We start from the raw sequence: 20,331 nt of genomic DNA, 5'->3' as shown, positions 1-20,331 counted from the left end.
TGTGTTTCAGTGATTTTTCTAATAACTGGTGTTTTATAAAGATTATTATAGTTTCTTACAGAAAATGGTTATGCTTATAACATATCCATGAAATCACTACAAGCTCCATCTGTGAAAGACTTTCTAAAGATCTTCACTTTTCTGTATGGCTTGCTGTGCCCTTCATATAAACTTCCTGATACAAAGTTTGAAGAAGAAGTTCCCAGAATCTTTAAGGATCTTGGGTTTGTATGACTTGTTTATTTATTTATTTATTCACAGTTTTATTTGTATTTCATCCATATGTCATACAATTCAGTAATTTATTCAGATCAAGAAGAGTTGTATAATTGTCACCATATTCAGTTCCAGAACATTTTCTTGTAGTCACTGTTATTCATGTAATTTATTTTCCCTAATTGTGGCAAAAAGGTACACAAAAGAACATTCACCAATTCCATAATTTCTACTTGTGCAATTCACTTGTCATTGATTATACTCTTCATTTTGTACAACCATTATTGATACCTTTTTCCAAATTATTTGACCACCATTGTCATGAATTCAGTGCCCACACACAACCTTTTCCCTTTCACCTAGGGTAACCATTGGTCAACTTTGGTTTCTTTTTTTTTTCCCCTATGATTTTCTTAATATAGTATTCACATATCATACACATCCATGATTAAATCACTTTTAAAATGAGTTTTATATACATAATCACAATCAGTTCTAGTAGTCCCTCCCCTCTCCTGCATTCATTATTGTGCCCCAAATCCCCTCACCCTCCCTATCTCCCAACCCCCCACCTCCATATCCCTGATAAACCATTACATCAGTTATTATCTCTATGTACTTACTCTTCCTGCGCTTTAAAAACTGGGAAACCCATCACAAACCAAAAAAAAACAAAGTGTAAGCATAAATTAATATAAAGATACAAATAATGAGTAAGATATAAAAGAACACCATCCATATTGGAAAAAGCCAGGGAAGAAATTTTTGTCATGGAACAAGCAAGAGCTACTTGAGCCTAGAACAAATTCAGATTGAGTGAAGGGGGAGGTCAACTGATCAAGGGTCAAGTTCAGTCCATCATACTTAAGTTTACAATGCTCTTTGTCTGATAGTAAAGCTGTTCAAGACCCTTGTCTATGACTAGTGTGTCCTTTATTTTTCATTAGCCTAAAGGGAATATTGGAACCCAAAGAATAATCAAACTCAGTACATTTTAGTTAGACAAGCCGGGTATAATATGTAGGCTGAATTAAACTAAAGAGGCAAGGAACAAGACTCTGTAGGTCATTACAGACCTGCTAAAATCGTGGGTGGAATAGAAAAGATGGGCCAGCTACCCAAAATTTTATACAAACGGAGAAGACAGGATGGATGGCATGATTTTTTTTTAAAAATGTGTGAGGTGTAAGGAAAAGGTCTTTCAACAATTTCAGGTTAATTAATAAAGGGCTCTTGCTGTTTCTTAATGAGTAAACAGGGAGAGGATGAGGACATCTTACACGTCAGTTACTTAATTTAGAATACAGTGAATTAAAGGAACAAAGGCTCTCTTATAGGAGAGTACAACCTTTTGCTTGTCAATCCTGCAGTTTAAGAAGGCCGAAGGGCTAGATGTAGAGCGTAACCTACAGAGAAGATAACCAAAATATGACATGATCACTCAAGAATAATAAACAGCATGTGATGAGTGGTCACATCTGACCTTTGACTATACAAGGGAGAAGGAAAATTAAACTCCACAGAAACCCAAGGTCAATTGCTACAGGACAGAGGTCAAACGTATCTCCACCCTCCATCTTACTTTACCCTATTCTGACACCAACATTTCCTCCCGTAACACTACGTTTCTGCTGGTTCAATAGTTTGTTGTAATTATCACAGAAAACTCACAATTATGGGGGTGTATTAGGGAAGTTAACAGGTTGACAAGGCAGGGTCAGTTAAACTAATATGGTTTTGTTGGTCTACAGCAATACCTCTTGTCAGCCAGCACCCAAGTCTCTCTTTCTGGTCCTCAGCTCCTTGGCTTCTCCTTTTTGTGGGCCAGGGAGTATACCTGAGGCTCAACTACTCTCTGATGGTAGTTCTTCCCTGATGACAACAAGAATTCCCTCGCTTCTGAGATGGCTCTCATAGAGGAATGGAAATTAAAGCTGACCAGTCTTCTCTTAGTTTTTCAAACACCTATTTCTATAGTCCTACCCAATCGTTTGGTAGGAGTTAGAGACATGGATAGAAGAGCCATATTAAGAAATTTCACTTCACAAAAAATGAATCTCAACAAATTGTTTTGAAGTAAGTCAAGATTGTGAATCTAAATGCCAAATTTTGAATTGTAACTTATTGCTTTGCTTAATTACTTTTACTAGATTAACATATTAAGTAACCTTGTTTTTCCGACTTGTTACAGATATCCTTTTGCTTTGTCCAAAAGCTCCATGTATACAGTGGGGGCCCCCCATACATGGCCTCACATTGTGGCAGCCTTGGTTTGGCTAATAGACTGCATCAAGGTATTTGATTTTTCATCATAAAATGTATATATGAGAAAGATTTTTTTCTCAAAAAGTGTTGCTTCAGTTTTTCTCCCAATCCTGCTGTACCGCTCATCTGACACTGCTTCAGAATATCTACCCCTGACATTCCTGTATGTCTGTGTATGTGTTCCCCACTTCTAATTAAAATCCACGTTCATTGCAAACATTTTGGAAAATGTAGAAAAGCGCATACAAAAAGTAATATAACCCATAATCTGGTAACCCAGAGGTAACAACTGATAACATTTCTGGGGGGTTTCGTTTGCAAAGTACAATATTGCTGAACAATATATGAGGGGGAACCCCCTCACCCCCAAAAAAGTGGAGCTTACGTAGTACACATTTTTCCCACTAGGCAAGCATCCAGCAACTCACTCTGTGTTAGTGCACCCAGTGGGGTTGCCTGGAAAGGTTCTCTCTGGTCACAGTGAATTTTTTCATAAAAATCGTTTTGCTGGAACCTTGTTTTTTGTGATGGCTGATTTAAGAGAACAGCATGTGGCTATGAAATTTTGTTTCCTGCTTGGGAACAGTGCCATAGAAACTGTTGTGATGTTGAACATAGCTTACAAGGACAGCACTATGGGAAAAACTCAAGTATACACTTGGTTTTCTTATTTCAAAAAAGGTGAAATATCAATTGATGACAAAACACTTTCTGGACATCAACAACTTCCCAAACAGATGAAAATGTCTACTCATAATGCATTTGGAGTTCATTCCACCAGGTCAGACAGTTAACCAAGCTTTCTATTTAGAGGGTCTCAAAAGATAGCCAAACAGTCTGTGACAAAAAAGGTCTGATATGTGGCATATGGGGGACTGGTTGTGCCTCCACAACAATGCACCGTCTCATGCAGCCATCTCAGTGTGCCAGTTGCTCTTGCGCCTCTCACCATACTCACCTGACCTTACTCCATGCATCTTCTTTTTGTTTCCACAAATGAAGAGGGACATGAAAGGACAGTCAGTCATCCAACCAGATGAGTTTGAAAAATGTTTCCAAGAATGGAATCAGAGTTGACAAATGTATTAAATATAGCAGAGAGTACTTTGAAGGTGATAGGTTGTTTTGTTAAAAAATTTTAAATATATAGACTCAAGTATAAGCCAATGCAAATATCAGCCGAGGTACCTAATTTTACCACAAAAACTGCATTGAGCATGTGCTGAGAAACTCGGCTTATACACAACTATATACAGTACATAGCTTTGGAAAAAAATTCCAAAGTGTTTTTTTGGTTGGTTGCTTGGTTGGTTTTTGATACCCCCCTCGTATGTACTTTTTTAAACTCTTTTTTAAATCTTTTTTTTTTCATAGACAAATCTTTAGTAGAACACTTCTATGAATTAAAAGCACTTCAACAATGTATGCAAATGCCTATTTTTCTAGATCCTGGGCTTTATTTAAAAATCTGATTAACTGAGGAAGTGGAAATAGCTTAATCTCATCGAACTTTTTGTATGGTTTACCATTCATATTCCAACCTGGTAGTGTGTGCTTTTTTGGCCATTCTTTTTTCTCTTGCTTGCTTTTTAAATTATAAATTAGGATTTAATACATATATCATTCCATAGTTCAGTCATGTCATGCACAATTGCTACCACAATCAATTTCCAAACATTCTTTTTCTACATGGATTCCTTGACATGATCTCCCTTTGACCCCACCACCACTGTTCCTCTACTTGCTGTCCCTATAGGTTCAGCAAACCTGGGTTTCTTATACTGAAAAACAGGAAAACATAACACAACCTCAAGAGGGCATCGTAACACCTCTGAGATACACTCCTGGAAGAATATACAGAAACCAAAGAAAACTATGCAAACCAAAGCTACAGAATATTATGGAAACCAGATATGATCCAGCCTGCATCACGGGGGGTGGGGGAGGGGGGATCTATGGACAAAGTTTAAACTGTTCAAGTCATTTCTGCCTTTGATTTTTCTATACTCATCTCTCCCAAGCACTCTTCAGTGACCACTTTCCTCCCATCCCTCAATTTTAGAAGGGGGAATTCTCCGGAGGCTTATTTCCTGTACCTCATATGAATCACAGGCTCCCACTGGCATCCACTGCCTTTTGCACACCGTATTCTCCCCATTTAGGCTCTGATACTAATCCTTCCTTCGACTTCAGATTACCGTATGAATTCCAATCCTTCGGTGACTGATGGTGATTTGATTCTTCCATATGGACTTGCTTGACATCTCACTTAGTTGGCTGCTTGTTTGGAGACAAGCCTTTAAGACCCCAGATGCTATTTTATCTGATAGCTGGACACCATCTAATTTCTTTGCCATATTTTGCTATAGCACCCTTAATCTTCTGTGTTCCCTTTCTGAGGGCAAGTATCAAATAGGGCTATGATGTAAGAACTAATTGTTGGAGCCTAGATTTAGTGTTAATCCAAAACCCATTTCAGGATCTGGTTTTTGTTTGTTTTTTTGTTATTACTTGAGATTTAATACGTGTCATATCATTCTATAGTTCATGTACATCAAGCAGAATTGTACAATTGCTTTCATAATCAGTCTCCAAACATATTTTTTTTAAAAAAAAACCTCCCCCCGCCCCAAAACCCTTGTTCTGTTGCTTCCCCGATAGGTTCATCAATCCTGGGTTTCATTTACTGTAAAACAGAAACACCAATAGCACAATTTCAAGAGAGTGACCCCGCTCACACAGCATCACTGAAGTACACCCTAATATTAACAAGCATAAACGGAATGTCCGTTACAGGATTGCCGGAATAATACATATCAATACAGCATATAGGATGTTGAAGTAGCAAGACCTTGTTAGTCTGTTTTTTGGCCATTCTTAATGGATTATTTCTTTTGCCTTTTAAGTGGACCCTATGTAGGTTCACTGAGCTGTTTATAAAAGGGGGCTTCTAAAGGTTCATGGAGCACTTCCAATTCCATTTTTCCATACACTTTCATAGTTAGAATGTAAGTATTTTTAATTGTTGACAATATGACAAACAAAAGCTAATTTTATCATACTTATTATTATGTTTAAGGTCCAATGGGAGCCCTTGTGGCATAGTGAGTACAAGTTCAGCTGCAAATCGCAAGGTCAGCAGTTCGAAACCACCGCCACTTCTTGGGAGAAAGACAGGGCTTTGTACTCCTATCAACAGTGACCGTCTCAGAAACCCACCAGGGCAGTTCTACCCTGTCCTATAGGGTCGCTATGAGTCGGCATCAACTCAATGGCAGTGAGTTTGGGTTGGTTTTAAAGTCAGATACTCTACATTATAACTGCCTATCTATGCTTTTTGCCCTTTATTGATTTGCAAGGACCTAGTTTTATAGGTCATATTTTTCAGTTAAGGAAATTAGCCCATATACAATCATCCATCTATTTTCCCCTCTGTTTCCTTTTGATTTTATGCCCTGGTTTGTTTGTTTTCATCTATTCGGAAATATTGACTTTGCTTCAAAGTGTAGTTTCTTTCTCTCAATGCTTCCAGGTTTTCTGGGCCACGTAGTGCTGGAACCTTTGAAAATTAACACTGCCTCCCTGACAATCTCTTGGCCATCAACTAAGCTTTTAATAAATATAGGCATGCACTGGGTCCTAATGGGTGGATTTTGATCCAGGAGCCGTGCTAGTAGATTTACTACCACTAATGGTCAAGATAGGAGTAGAAATCAAATAACATAGTCCATTAGTGAAATTTCAGTGTTATTAGACTTTATAGCATTAATGCATTCAGTTTGTCTCCCATGTGATGCTCATGAACATTGGGTAATCTGTTCTCACCATCAAATACACCTGTTGTTGTTACTGTACATTTCCATGCATGCTTGCTTAAGCAGTTTGTATCATTGGTATGTGGTTGTGCTATAGCATTTCCATGGTGATGCAGAAGTTGATGAACCAGCTACTGTGGCTTCTCTTGGGGAAGAACCTCTTGAAATGCCTCCCAAGTTCATTATGTGGATGGAAATCCCTTCCTTGCTATCACCATGTGTTTGAGCATGGTTGCTGAGCACTGTGGCATTGTAAGAAACAGTGAGACACCAAGGTTTCTTGTTCTAATTCCAATATGTTTGCCACTTTTCCTTATCCTGGAAATGGAGCTGTAGGAAGGCTTCCTTTATTCCCTTATGTGTGTGTGGTGGAGCAGGGAAGGATCCTTTCCTATTTTTTCCCCTTGGTATTTTTATGGATTCTTTGTGTATACTTAAATCTTGATCCATCTGAAATTTTTTTCTAGTGTAAGAAGGAAAAAATATTTTTCTTTAAAAGACTCCCTCAATATCACTTACTAAATAATCCATTTTTTGTCTAGTTTTGAATTGTAAATGATATATTCTGACATTGTGAGCATCCTATTCCTATAGCATTAGAATCAATTTTTATTTAATAGAAGAAGGCTTGTAAAATTTTTCATAATCCTTGTCCTCATATTTTTAATTACTTTTTGAAAATTTCAACAGGTATCTTAAGGTTTTTGTTTTTTTGGTGAGTTTTCGGCATCACATTAAATTTGTTAATCTAGTGCCAAATTGCCACTTATTTAGACAGATATTTGCCCTTCCTACTTGAGAAAGCTATTGATGTCTCCTTTATTCGTGGGTTTTGTTACTTCAGTAAAATATGACTTTGTTTCTATTATGTTAATTCCTGATTCCATGTATTTACATAATATTGTCAATGGGCTTTGTTTTTCTTCCTCTAAAGTTGTTGTTGCTAAAAAAAAGCTACAATTTTTAAATTATTGCTTATTAAATTGCTTTACTACTATTACTACTATTCGTAGTCAATTGATATTACTACTGTTTTCAAATGAAATATTTTCTATTTTATCACTAGTTACCATTATTCAGCTAGAAGGCAGTATTTTTCATGTTGAAGTTTGTTTCTTTCTACTTATGATCGCAAATATTCATTGATGATTATTACATTCAGCTGTTACAGCTATTGAGATTATCAAGTTTTCTTCTTGATAATGTCATTGTAGTGGGAAATTGACAGCTTTAGCTTTTAAAAAATGAATTAGAAAATCCATGTTTCTCTTTATCTGTATATGGAACCCTGGTGATACCGTGGATTGGGCTTTGGCATTAGGCATAGGCTAACTGCAAAATCAGCAATTTGAACTCACTAGCCACTCCGTGGAAGAATGATGAAGCTTTCTCCTCCCATAAAGATTTCAGCCTTGGAAACCCAATTGGGCAGTTCAAATCTCATTATGAGATTTAAAGAGTTATGATCAACTCAATGGCATTGAGTTTGGTTTGAGTTTTCAGTCTTTGTTTTCCATTTTTTGTACAATTCCAATTTGAAACTATTTTAAACAAATCTCTTAAGTTCAACAGAATGTTCCAGTCTTTGCAATAGAGTCTTTTCAAAGGTTCCTTTGATCTAATTTCTCCTTATATAAGGTTCTTCTTGAACCTTGCAGAGTACCAAGTTAGCATAAGGACTTTTGACAGGGCAGCAGAAATTGTGTCTCAGCTCCACCCTGATGGCAAAGTAGAGGATTCTGTTCTTCATCGTGGGCTCTAAGTATTCTATCTTTTTAGACTTACTTATACCTGTCTGTCTCCTGGGACGCTATCTGTAGTATAAAAGATAGAGGTTGATAGAGCTCTGCATTCACTCCAGATGTACAAAAGGTGCCATGAATGGCTTTGAAAGAAAATAGAAGATGAGGAGCTGAGAGCACTGTTGCTCATTGTGAATCCAAGGTAGGAGACCAGGCATGGGAAAAGTCGTGTTGAAAATGTTGTTTTCAACAGAAATACTTCTAATGCATAGTTCTTTCCTTAGAAGCCTAGTATTCATTTTAGTAGAGACACACTTACATCTTGATATGTTATATCAGTTTTGTTTAAAATTGCTAAAAATTATTTGTGCTTGAAAGGTTTTACTTTTAAAATCAAGTTTAAAAAAACAGGTGTTCCAAATATAGGTCAGTTTTGTTTTGTAGTCTCAGAATTACATTAAATTGTTATATCTAGGTTCTAACATAGAATAATAACATAAAGGTCAGCATATTCTTTATAGAACACAGTTAAGCAGGAAATCCATTCATTCTTAATCATACAGGATTAATCTACTAAAATTTCAAAAGGATCATATTAGGCCGCAATCGATCTCAAAAGAAACTTCATCCTGTGATAATGTAAATGCTTCTAAAAATGATATGAAAAATAAATTTAACAAAACAAAAAAAATGTGTCTTAGCACTAAAGATTAATTTCATATTTTACTTCTGTACTAATTAGTTATATACTGCCATGAAAGAAAACTCACCACCTTCATTTGATGACGGGCAGCCTTGGGGAGGAGAAACTGAAGATGGAATTATACATAATAAGGTACCATAGTTTATCATATGCTGTAAAAATAAGTTGTCTTAATATTAGCAAGCACCTGTTTCAACTAATAATATACATACTTTTGTAGAACATGTGTTTTTGATTCCTGAGAAATGACACTTTATTTTTACAAGTATTAATATATCTGCTTGTTGGAGTCAAATTGTAGTTTCCTAATTGCCTAGAAAGAAGTTATAAAATGTTAAGTAAAATGCAAGATTTGAATTAAATCATACATATTAATGTTACCTGTGATAGATACAATATTTCTTCCCCTATCTTTTAGAATGAGGGATATCAACACTGATTATATCAACAAGATTACATTAACAGTATTTTTGTCTATATAAAGAATAATACCTTAGGTCTTAAAATGGTACATGGGTGTTTTCATTTATTTTCTTTCTGTTTCAGCATTTTAGTTAGTCATAATGTGACTAACCTCAGCATTATCGCTTCCTAAAGTGGCAGAGGTAAAAATAAAGAGGCAGTCTGAATTGATTGCCACATCAAATTTTATTGGAGCCTAAATTGTTTAACTAGTGCCATCCTGTTTCCTGAAACACTCATATATATGTCCAAATGCTGCAAACCAACAACTCCAAGAAATACGTTTGAAATGTTGAAATTGTACATGAACAGCCCCTGGCATACACCAGTTTGTCCTACTGTGGTAGCTCGTATGTTCCTGTAATAATGGACGGTATGTCACGTATTTCAAACACCAGCAGGGTCACCAGTGTGATCAGATGTGATCAGTGACCAGATGTGATCAGATCTTACAGACTGAAGAAGGAGTAGCCTGTCCACTTCCGAAGAATTGTCCACTGAAAACCTCCTAATTAGCAGCAGCCATTGTGAGAGAGAGTGCCAGAAGATAAACCGCTCAAGTAGAAAGGCACTCAAAATATGACCGAGGAAGACCAGACTTGTTAAAGTGTTGAGTCAAGCATATTGACATGGATAAAGACTTCAGGAGCTTCATTTACTGGTGAGGAACGGCTCAAAGTGAGAAGAAACTATAGCAAACATTTATTAATAATTGGTACTTGTAAGGAAAATTGGACATCAAAAATAAACTCATAAAGATTAATAACCTGTGTGTTATCAAATGGACATTTTGAATTAGGCAGTCATGATTTACTATGTACCAAATGACAGATTCAACAGAAAGATCATATTCATTGTCCAAAAGGATATTTCAAGATCGATCTTGAAGTACAACGCTGTCTTAGGATAATATCTATCCTTGTGCAAAGAAATCCAGACAGTACAACCGTTATTCAGATTTACATTGCAGACACTAAAGCTCAACTCACTCATTGCCCTCTAGTCCATTCGTGCTCGTAGAGACCCTACAGGACGGGAAGAGCTGCCCTGTGCGTTTCTGAGACACTCACTCTGTTTTTAAACAGCTTATTGGAACTTCATCAGCATATCATACAATTCATTAATTCAATTATATCAAGAAAAGTTGTACAACATTACCACAATCCATTTTAGAACTTCTTCTTGTACTGTTATTAGTGAAATTTTTTTTTATTTTAGCAAAAATACATGCAGCAAAGCCTCCAGTTCAACAACTTCTACTTGTATAATTCAGTGCCAGTGATTATACTCTTTATGTTGTGCAACCATTGTTGATAGCCCTTAACAAGTTATTCTCCAAGCTCAGTGCCCCCTAAGCAGAACCTCTTCCTCCTTCATTACAACACGAGCTGTGTGTGGGTGCAGTAGTATTTATATTCGATCAGGCATCTGATCATAGGGAGTTACCTGGAAAGCATAATGGGTTACCCATTAGGGTTCTAACCAGAAGATCAGCTACTCAAAACCACCAGTCACTCCATGTCTGAGACACCAACTCTACACTTTCTCCCCCACTAAAGCTGGTGATGCAGAAATTGAAGTATTTTAACATCTTCAGTCTGAAATTGAGCAAACATGCAATCAAAGTGCATTTATGATTGTTGGCGATTGGAATGAAAAAGTTGGAAATAGGAAGGAACAATAGTTGAAAAATATGGCGTGGATAATAGAAACGAGGCTGGAGATCGAGATCACATGATAGAATTTTGCAAGCCAAACGGCTTCTTTGCAATTCCATTTTTTTGACACAGAAGTTTCCTCATGTGGAATACACAGAAATCAAATTGACTTTCAGTGGGATTAGATGATAGAGAAGCTCAATATCAGTAGCTGAAACAGGCGTCCTCAAACTACGGCCCGCAGACCATATGTGGCCCGCAGAGGATATTTATCCAGCCTGCCGGGTGTTTTTGCCCCATTTGTTTTTTTACTTCAAAATAAGATATGTGCAGTATGCATAGGAATTTGTTCAAACTATAGTCCGGCCCTCCAACGGGTCTGAGGGACAGTGAACTGGCCCCCTGTTTAAAAAGTTTGAGGACCCCTGAGCTAAAATAAGGCCAGGGTCAACTATGGAACAGACCATCAATACCTCATATGTAAGTTCAAGTTGAAGCTGAAAAACATTCTAACAACCTCAAGATCTAAAATATGACCTTAAATCACATCATTGTGATTGGCGGGGAGTGCAGAGTGGAGACCCAAAGCCCATCTGTAGGCAGCTGGACATCCCCTTACAGAAGGGTCACAGGGAGGAGACGAGCCAGTCAGGGTGCAGGGTAGCAACGATGAAACATACAACTTTCCTCTAGTTCCTAATTGCTTCCTTTCCCCCACTGTCATGATCCCAATTCTACCTTACAAATCTGGCTAGACCAGAGGATGTACATTGGTACAGATAGGAACAAACAGGGAATCCAGGGCAGATGATCCCTTCAGGACCAGTGGGGGGAGAGGTGATAATACAGGGAAGGTGGCGTAGAAAGGGGGAACCAGTTACAAGGATCTACATATAACTTACGTGGGGGGTGGACAACAAAATATTACACAATGTAGGAAGTATCAAATGATGATGGAAAGAATACACAGAGTCAATGTGCCAAATAGAACTAGTCCACATTCAGCTGTTTATCAAGAACCAATGATACTGAAGGAAGGTCTAAGATGTGTGAAGGCATTAGCAAAAACAACAACAAAAAGGGCTCCAAGTACTGATAACATACCAATGGAAATGTTTCAAAAAACGGGAAATATTGGAAGCACTCATGTCGAGATTTAGAAGGCAACTACTTGGTGAACTGACTATAAGAGATCCGTATTTGTACCCATTCTAAAGAATGGTGACCCAACAGAATGAACAAATTATAGAATGGTATTAAAGTATATACTCGAGTATAAGCCGGCCCAAATATCAGCCAATTTTACCACAAAAACTGTATTAAAAATGTGCTAAAAACTCGGCTTATACACAAGTATATTCAGTAATATCACATGCAAGTAAAATTCTGCTGCAAATCATCCAACAGTTGCAGCAGTACATTGATAGCGAGTTGCCAAAAATTTATGCCACATTCAAAAGAGAATTTGAAACCGACAATATTGCTGATGTTAGATGGCTCTTGGTTGAAAGCAGAGACTACCAGAGAAATATGTGTTTTAATTATATAAAGGCATTCGCCTATATGAATTTAGCAATCTAGGGATAAACTTGAGAAGAATGGGAATTCCAGAACACTTCATTGTGCTCATAAAGACCCTATACATGGATCAAGAGGCATTTGTGGGAGCAAAATGAGGAAATATTACATGGTTTAAAATCAAGAAGGGTGTGCACCAGGATTATATCATCTCACCATACTTATTCAATCTGTATATTGAGCAAATGATCAGAGAAGCTGGGTTATGTGAAGAAGAATGCAGCATCAAGATTGGAGGAAGGCTAGAGAGACCAGACATGAGGGCAACATACCAGGATGAAGCAGTGAACTATTAAAGCCTGTCTGCAGGCAGGCCCCTATCTCAGCTACATTGATCCCTCTCCCCAGAAGAGCACTAGAGGGCAGTGCTGAAGATACAGCCCAGAGAGAGTGGCAGGTCTGCCCAGACCGCATGGGAACAAGCTAAGAGAGTAGACAGTACCCTGGCCCACCAAGCTTTAAGGATGACCTTCCAGCTCAGCAATGCACAGAGGATTGGAGCGTTGACCTCACCATGAGACACGAGGTCTTACCCACAGCGCTAAGGGGGGCAGCTCTGGAGACACAGTGTGGGATTTGTGTCTGTTCTGAACACACACACACCACACCATACCCCCAGGGCATAACATGTAGAGAGCCCAACAGCAGCAAAGGGAGCAGAGCAACAAAGTCCCCGAAGAATTCTGAAAATAGACTTCGGACTCAGGGTGCAGGGCTTGGCACTTAACTACGTCAGACCCGATCGAAACTTCCATAAGGGTCAGCAGACAGACCTGGACCTATTTACAGGCTTTTTTGGTTGTTTTTTCATGTCTGCCCATTTAGGGTGCACAGGATAAGCAATCCCAAAGAGAAAATGGGAATGATGGTTCCGGGAACAGAAAGGAGAAGGTGGGGGAAAGGGATGGGGGAGCTAACAAACGCAGGGACTCGATTGGAGTCCTGACTTTACCAGGATTTATCTTTGGTTTTGGCCAAATGCTGGTTAAAAGGAAAGTATATTTCCTATAACCATATATTAATGAACCATTATGGAAGTACTGTTGATAAATATATATATATATATATATCAGCTTATCGAGCTTCACCATAGTTAAGATTTTAATCCTGTTTTTGTGTATCTGGAAACTCGAGTTTTTTTTTTTAAGTCTGTAAGATCAAAATGGACTGTTTAGGGAAACTGATTAACTCTTAGCAAATTCTCATGAATTTCAACAGCGAAATACAAAGAAGAGTTATTAATTTACTATTTGTAATCCCAGTTACAGGAATATTCATAATGCTTAGTTAAGGGACCCGATCCATATCAAGCAAGCAATAAGAAGGTTGCTTCATAAACAGAAGCAGCACAAAGGGATTAAGTGTATCTCTGGGGACATTTGCTTCATCCATGCTATGGGAAATTCTGGACATCAATACTTGCCTCCTAAAAAAGTAGCTACCCACAGTGTCTAAACACCTACCTGCAAATTATACTGTTCAGTATAAATAGTACTCATAAGTTCTAATGATTTATTTAGATCTCCACTTAACATACTACTTTTCTGAAGTTATCATTGTAGACTCAATTACATTCTGGTTTTGATGGATAGATTTTGTCAATTTATTTGGACTTGGACAATCAACAGTTCAATTTTTCTCAAGGTAGATTATTCTTAGTGATTATATTTGTACACCTTTTGTTTAATTGTATTTATAAGCTTCTTGTTTAACCGTCCCCAAATTTTGCAGGTGTTGAATCTTGTCTATTGTATAGCATCTTCATCTAAATTTGTTATTTCCATCATTATTCATATTAGAAATACTGGATACTGTGAGGATCTATAGATCATTACTAATAATAATACCCTAGATTTGCATTTTTTATAACTCCATGGCATTGATGTTTTGTTACTTAGTTCAAACTTTAATTTTTACTTAGAAAATCAAAGCAAAACTAAATGGAAAAAAATGACTTTAAAAAAAAATTCTGCTTAACCCTTTTAGTTGTTTTTAGATTACACCATAAAATGCTATGAGAGTTTTATGACTGGTGCCGACACTTTTGAAGAAATGGACACAGAGTTGCAGTCAAAACTGAGTAAGTGTTCCTTGTTCCGAAGGTGCTTGCATTTGGTCATTTAACTGAACTCTTCTTATGGAACTGTAGCTTATCTTGCCCTACCGGGTGTTTTGAGAAACTGTTTACTTTAAACAAATTTTGTGGCAAATGGATTTCTGTCTTCATGGTTTCTTTGGTAGAGAGAAGTAAAAGTAGGAAGACTGGTGAAGGATAACCCTTATTGGCTCTGTTATCTCAGCAAGATACTTAACCTGTCTAATTAAGCTTTCTGAGTAAATGACAATGTAGTTGAGTACCAAAAGCATGCCACTAGAGCACAGAAGATAATTAGCAAATGTTATTTTTCTTAGAGAATAGTATTCTTGTGCTAGCTTTGCTTTATTCTTATTCATTTAATGTACCAATTAGTCAAAAGACTTACTAGCTCTCAAAATTTGTAGCAGAAAATTTATAAACAAGAAAATTAGTTACTTCATTCAACTGTAATCTCCTGGCATTCAGTATTTGCTGGCTAACTGTAAAATATTCTAGAGAAATTATTTTGGATTGTTATTCTTTCTACTGCGATAGCCTGGTGTGTAAAATGCCAGGCTGGTAGATAGAGACAAAACAGGAGCATATCATCTTGCCACTGTTAGCACAGAGGTGAAAGCTTTCCTGTATGTTCCCCCTGGGATTGTTCCTTCCTGAAGAGTAACCAGAACAATTTTAGCTTTTCCGCATGGAAAAGAGCAAGGTAAATGGGGGGGGGTTAGTTTTGGGGGGTTTTTTTTCTCAAAGAGAAATATTTGTAATAAATGTAATACAGAAAGTATCTAATGAAATACTCTAAGTCAATAATGAATAAAAGATACAAAATCCTTGCCTTTATGAACTTACATTCTAGTATACAGAATAATATACAGAATTTGATCTACATATTAGATCAAATGAAGTAGCTAAGTCAAATGGTGGTAAGTAATATGGAGGGAAATTCAGCAGGGTCCTAGGTGGGTAGAGCACAGTAGGATAAAGGGAAGACTTCCTGTTTTACATAGAGGGTAGCATGTAAGGAAATAAAGCAAACAATGGTGAAACCCTGGGGAAGGATGTTTGAGGCAGATCTGAGATCTTACAAACTCTTTTGGTTTATCTCTAGAGGATTTATTTAATGTAGATGCTTTCAAGCTGGAATCATTAACAGCAAAAAACAAAGCACTGAATGAGCAGATTGCAAGATTGGAACAAGAGAGAGAAAAGGAACCGGTTAGTAAACATGCTTGTCTTTTTAGAATCTTGAGTCTCCTCAGAAAATATCAACTTTTTTAAATTAAAAAATAAGCTAATTAACACATTGCTTCATAGAGGTTTATTTTTTTTTACAAAGGATGGAACTCCTTATGAAAACATGTTTTGTATCTGAACAGCTTTTTTCCCTTGAGATCTCTCAGTCTTAGACTAATGGTGTTCAGAATATGATGAAAGATTCTTACTTCTTTGCATAAGACCAAAAATATCTTTGGTACAAGGTCCCCATGTTACTTACCTGCAAGAGACCTTGAGTTTTGTAGTTAGAAAAAAGTAAATGATAATAAATGGGTTTATATATGTGGTCCTGAGGGCTTTCTAAAAGCTGGATGTATATTAGCCATATGTCTAATTTTATGTGTGATATTACTGTTCTATAAAATGTCAGCTTAAAAATATTTCTGCTTTTATAGGTTGGCCCTTGGTATAACACCTTTTTTATTCTTTTGTCTCTTAAAAGTGAGAAGCAAATAATAATTTACCTTTCTATAAGATGAATACATAATATTCTCTTTAAATAAAGTGTAAAGTGATTATTGATGATTGCAACTCATTTAATATTCTTTTCTCTAAAAGAATCGTCTAGAGTCATTGAGAAAACTAAAAGCGTCCTTGCAAGCGGACTTTCAAAAATACCAGGCATACATGAGCAATATGGAATCTCATTCAGCCATTCTTAACCAGAAATTAAATGGTCTTGGTGAAGATATTGCTAGAGTAGGTAAGCACATCTAATGCTAAATGTCATTCAGACTGCCATGTGATATATATATAGGATTTGTCAAATTTTGAAACCAGTTTGTCCTCTTTATCCCTTTTCACTCAGGCTCCGACATTTTCTTAGTCATTCCTTGAGTTTCTATAACAAATTTTAGAGGAAAATCTGTTCCTTGCCCCATCCACCATCTTGTTGCTGGTGACATTCCTGGGCTTGTGCCCAACTCCACTCCATTGCCTGTCTCCATTTTCTTATTGCCTCTCCCTATGTTGTTGTTATTGTGAGCTGTCGAGTCAGTTACGACTCTTAGCAACTCCATGTACAACAAAACGAAGCATAGCTCAGTGCTGTGCCATCCTCACAATTGTTCTTATATTTGAGCCCATCAGTAAAGACACTGGGACAATCCATGATATCGAGGGTCTTTCTCTTTTTCACTGTTCCACCACCTTACCAAGTATGATATCCTTCTCCAAGGACTGGTATCTCCTGAACATGTTCAAAGTACATGAGACAAAGTCTCACTGTCCTTGCCTCTAAGGAGCATTCTGACTGTTACTTCTTTCAGGAGAGATTTGTTTGTTCTGTTGGAGGTCCATGGTACTTTAAATATTTTCCCCAGCAATATAATTCAACTGTATCTATTCTTCAGGCTTCCTTACTGAATATCCTACTCTCAAATGCATAGGAGGCAATCAGAATACAAGGTGCACTTTAGTTTTCAAAGTAACATCCTTGCTTTTTAACACTTTTAGGCAGCATATTTACCCGATGCAATGAGTCTTTTGATCTCTTGACTGCTTCCATGAACGTTAATTGGAACCAAAGCAAGACAGAATCCTTTACAACTTTAATCTTTTCTCCATTTTTCCTGTTGTTACCTACTGATTTAGCTGTGAGGATTTTTATTTTCTTTACATTGAGTTGTAATTCATATTGAAGATTCCAGTCTTAATCTTCATCAGCAAGTGCTATAAGTCATCCTCACTTTTTGCAAGCAAGGAGTGTATCATCTGCATATCACAGGTTGTTAATAAGCCTTCCTCCAATCCAAATATCACATTATTTTTTATATAATCCAACTTCTCATATGATTTACTCAGATACTAACTTGAATAAGTATGTTAGGGGATGCAGCCCTAAGGCACACCGTTCCCGGTTTTAAGCCATGCAGTATGCCCTCTTCTCTTTGTACATCTTCTTCACAATCCACGTATAGGTTCTTCATGGCACAATGAAGTGTTCTGGAATTTCCATTCTTCTGAAGGCTATCCATAGTTTGTTAGGCCCACACAGTTGAAGCCCTTAGCACAGTCAATAAAGTACAAGTAAACATTTTTATAGTATCCACTGCTTTGAGCCAAGATCCATCTGATATCAAAAATGGTATCCCTTGTTCCACGTACTCTTCAGAATCTGGCCTGAACCTCTGGCAACTGCCTGTCAATGTACTGCTGCAACTGTTGTTGGAAGATATTCAGCAAAGTTTTACTTACATATGATATTATTCTATAAGTTGAGCATTCTGTTGGGTCACCTTTCTTTGGAATGGGTACAAATAGGGATCTTGTATAGTCAGTGGAAAACAGCTGTCTTCCAAATTTCCTGCATAGACAAGTCTGTGCTTCCAGGCTTCATTAACTTATTGTAGCATTTCAGTGGGAAGTCCCATCAATTCCCGGAGCTTTGTTTTGCTAATGCTTTCGGTACAACTTGAACTTCTTCCATTAGTGCCATTGGTTTGTGTTCATATGCTACCTCTTAATGTTGACTTAATGGTTGAATGTTGTATGCCAATAAAACTGAATGTTGACTAATTCTTTTTGGTACTGTGACTCTGGCTATTCTTCCCATCTTTTAATGCTTCTTGCATCTGTAGAATCCTGGATGTAGCTCATCCTATTTGAAATCTTCAGCTTCTGTCTTGAGAACACTTGGCATTTAAGTGTTCACTCAGATGAACTAGGGCAGGTGTCCTCAAACTACGGTCCACAGGCCACATGTGGCCCTCCGAGGACATTTATCCAGCCCGCCGGGTGTTTTTGCCCCGTTTGTTTTTTCACTTCAAAATAAGATATGTGCAGTATGCATAGGAATTTGTTCAAACTATAGTCCGCCCCTCCAGCAGGTCTGAGGGACAGTGAACTGGCCCCTGTTTAAAAAGTTTGAAGACCCCTGAACTAGGGTAATCTCATCTCGGGATAATTCACTTAATCATATCTATAAACACCTTTTTTCAAATAAAGTAATTGTTATAAGTTACAGGCATTACACTTTGGTATGTTCATATAAATCATTATTCATCTTACTACTTGGACATATGATTCCTGCATATAAATCTTTACATCTATTATGGGCCTTATTTTTGCCAATAAAACTTAAAAGTAAAATAAAGGATTGTATGCCAATAAAGCTGTTAAAAATTAAGGATTCTGTGGGCACTATATTGAGTGATGCAGGAACTGTTTAAAAATAAGATACACAGACTTGCCTTACCCAAAATAAATGGTGTACAATCAACTATTTCAGAAGGTAGCATATGATCAAGAACCATAGTATTGAAAAAAGTCCAGGGTCCACCAAAGTCATTGGCTAAAAATAAGACAACAGGAATTGACAAGATGCCAATTGAGATGTCTCAATAAATGAATGCAGCACCGGAAATGTGCGCACCCATTTCTGCCGAGAAATTCAGATCACCTAGCCTTACCCAACCCACTGGAGGAGATCCAAATGTGTGCCCATCCCACAGAAAGGTGATTTAACAGAATGGGAAAATTAATGTTGCACACAAGTACAATTTTGCTATAGAGAATTTTAAGACATTTGCAACAGTATGCCAACAGGGAACTTTCAGAAATTCAATCTATGGTCAGAAATGTGGAAAGAATTATATTGCTTATTGCTGAATCCAGTGGATCTTTGCTAAAAGTAGAGGATTCCAGAAAGACGTTTTTGTTGATGCACCTGCCCAAGCCATAGTATTTTCAGTCACCTCATATGCATGCAAACGCTGGCCAATAAGGAAGACCAAAGAAGAATGAAGAATGCCTTTGAATAATGGTGTTGGCAAAGAGCATTAAATAAGCCATGGATTTCTAGAAGAACCAAACCTATCTTGGAAAAAGTACCAGCAGAAAGCTCATTAAAGATTAATATGGCAAGAATTCACTTCATGTGCTTTGGGGGGACCAGTTCCTGGAGGAGAGCATCATGCTTGGTAAAGTAGAGGGTTGGCAAAAAAAAAAGACCTAATGAGAGATCAACACAATGGCTTTAACAATGAACTCAGGCATTGCAGAGATTGTGAGCATGGTGTAGGATCGAGCAGTGCTGTGACTTAGAATTAACTCAGTGACACGTAACCACTTCTCACTTATCAACTATCTTAGACTCTATTCTTACAGCAATAGTAATTGTTAAAAATATCTGTTTTGTACCTTAGTGTAACATAGGTATGGATAGCAATAACAAACAGCAAGGCTGGGATAACTAAAGTCATTTGACAACTTGGTAGGACCCTGATCCTCGGCAGTTGAGCAGTTATATAGTGATTAAGTTGGGCAGTTATGTAATGATGTAGTCACCATCCATTTTGTGATCTGATTGTGGTCTCTCTCCATTTTTGCAGATAATGAGTTTTTGTATAATGACCTGGTCTTTGAAACCTAACCATTTTCGTAAGGGGTTGGGTTTATTCTATTTCACCTTTTTTTTTAAATCATTTTATTAGGGGTTCATACAACTCTTATCACAATCCATACATACATCAATTGTGTAAAGCGCATTTGTACATTCATTGCCCTCATCATTCTCAAAACATTT

At 37.2% G+C, this 20,331-nt stretch overlaps 1 protein-coding gene across 1 annotated transcript in view; it reads left to right on the top strand.

The window, feature by feature from the left end:
- Nucleotides 1–20,331, top strand: part of NDC80 (NDC80 kinetochore complex component) — a 74,762-nt gene that overhangs the window by 20,304 nt on the left and 34,127 nt on the right. The window contains exons 5-10 of the mRNA XM_004702887.2: nucleotides 52–224; nucleotides 2,408–2,510; nucleotides 8,781–8,873; nucleotides 14,426–14,519; nucleotides 15,640–15,746; nucleotides 16,365–16,509. Of these exons, the coding sequence (XP_004702944.1) occupies nucleotides 52–224; nucleotides 2,408–2,510; nucleotides 8,781–8,873; nucleotides 14,426–14,519; nucleotides 15,640–15,746; nucleotides 16,365–16,509 (715 nt within the window). The remainder of the gene's footprint in view (nucleotides 1–51; nucleotides 225–2,407; nucleotides 2,511–8,780; nucleotides 8,874–14,425; nucleotides 14,520–15,639; nucleotides 15,747–16,364; nucleotides 16,510–20,331) is intronic.

The sequence above is a fragment of the Echinops telfairi genome, unplaced genomic scaffold, assembly GCF_000313985.2.
Source record: "Echinops telfairi isolate 266 unplaced genomic scaffold, ASM31398v2 ScPeMD7_7400;HRSCAF=8409, whole genome shotgun sequence".
Classification (NCBI taxonomy): domain Eukaryota; kingdom Metazoa; phylum Chordata; class Mammalia; order Afrosoricida; family Tenrecidae; genus Echinops; species Echinops telfairi.
The sequence above is the reverse complement of the archived record's forward strand: the minus strand, read 5'-3'. Positions and strand labels throughout refer to the sequence as shown.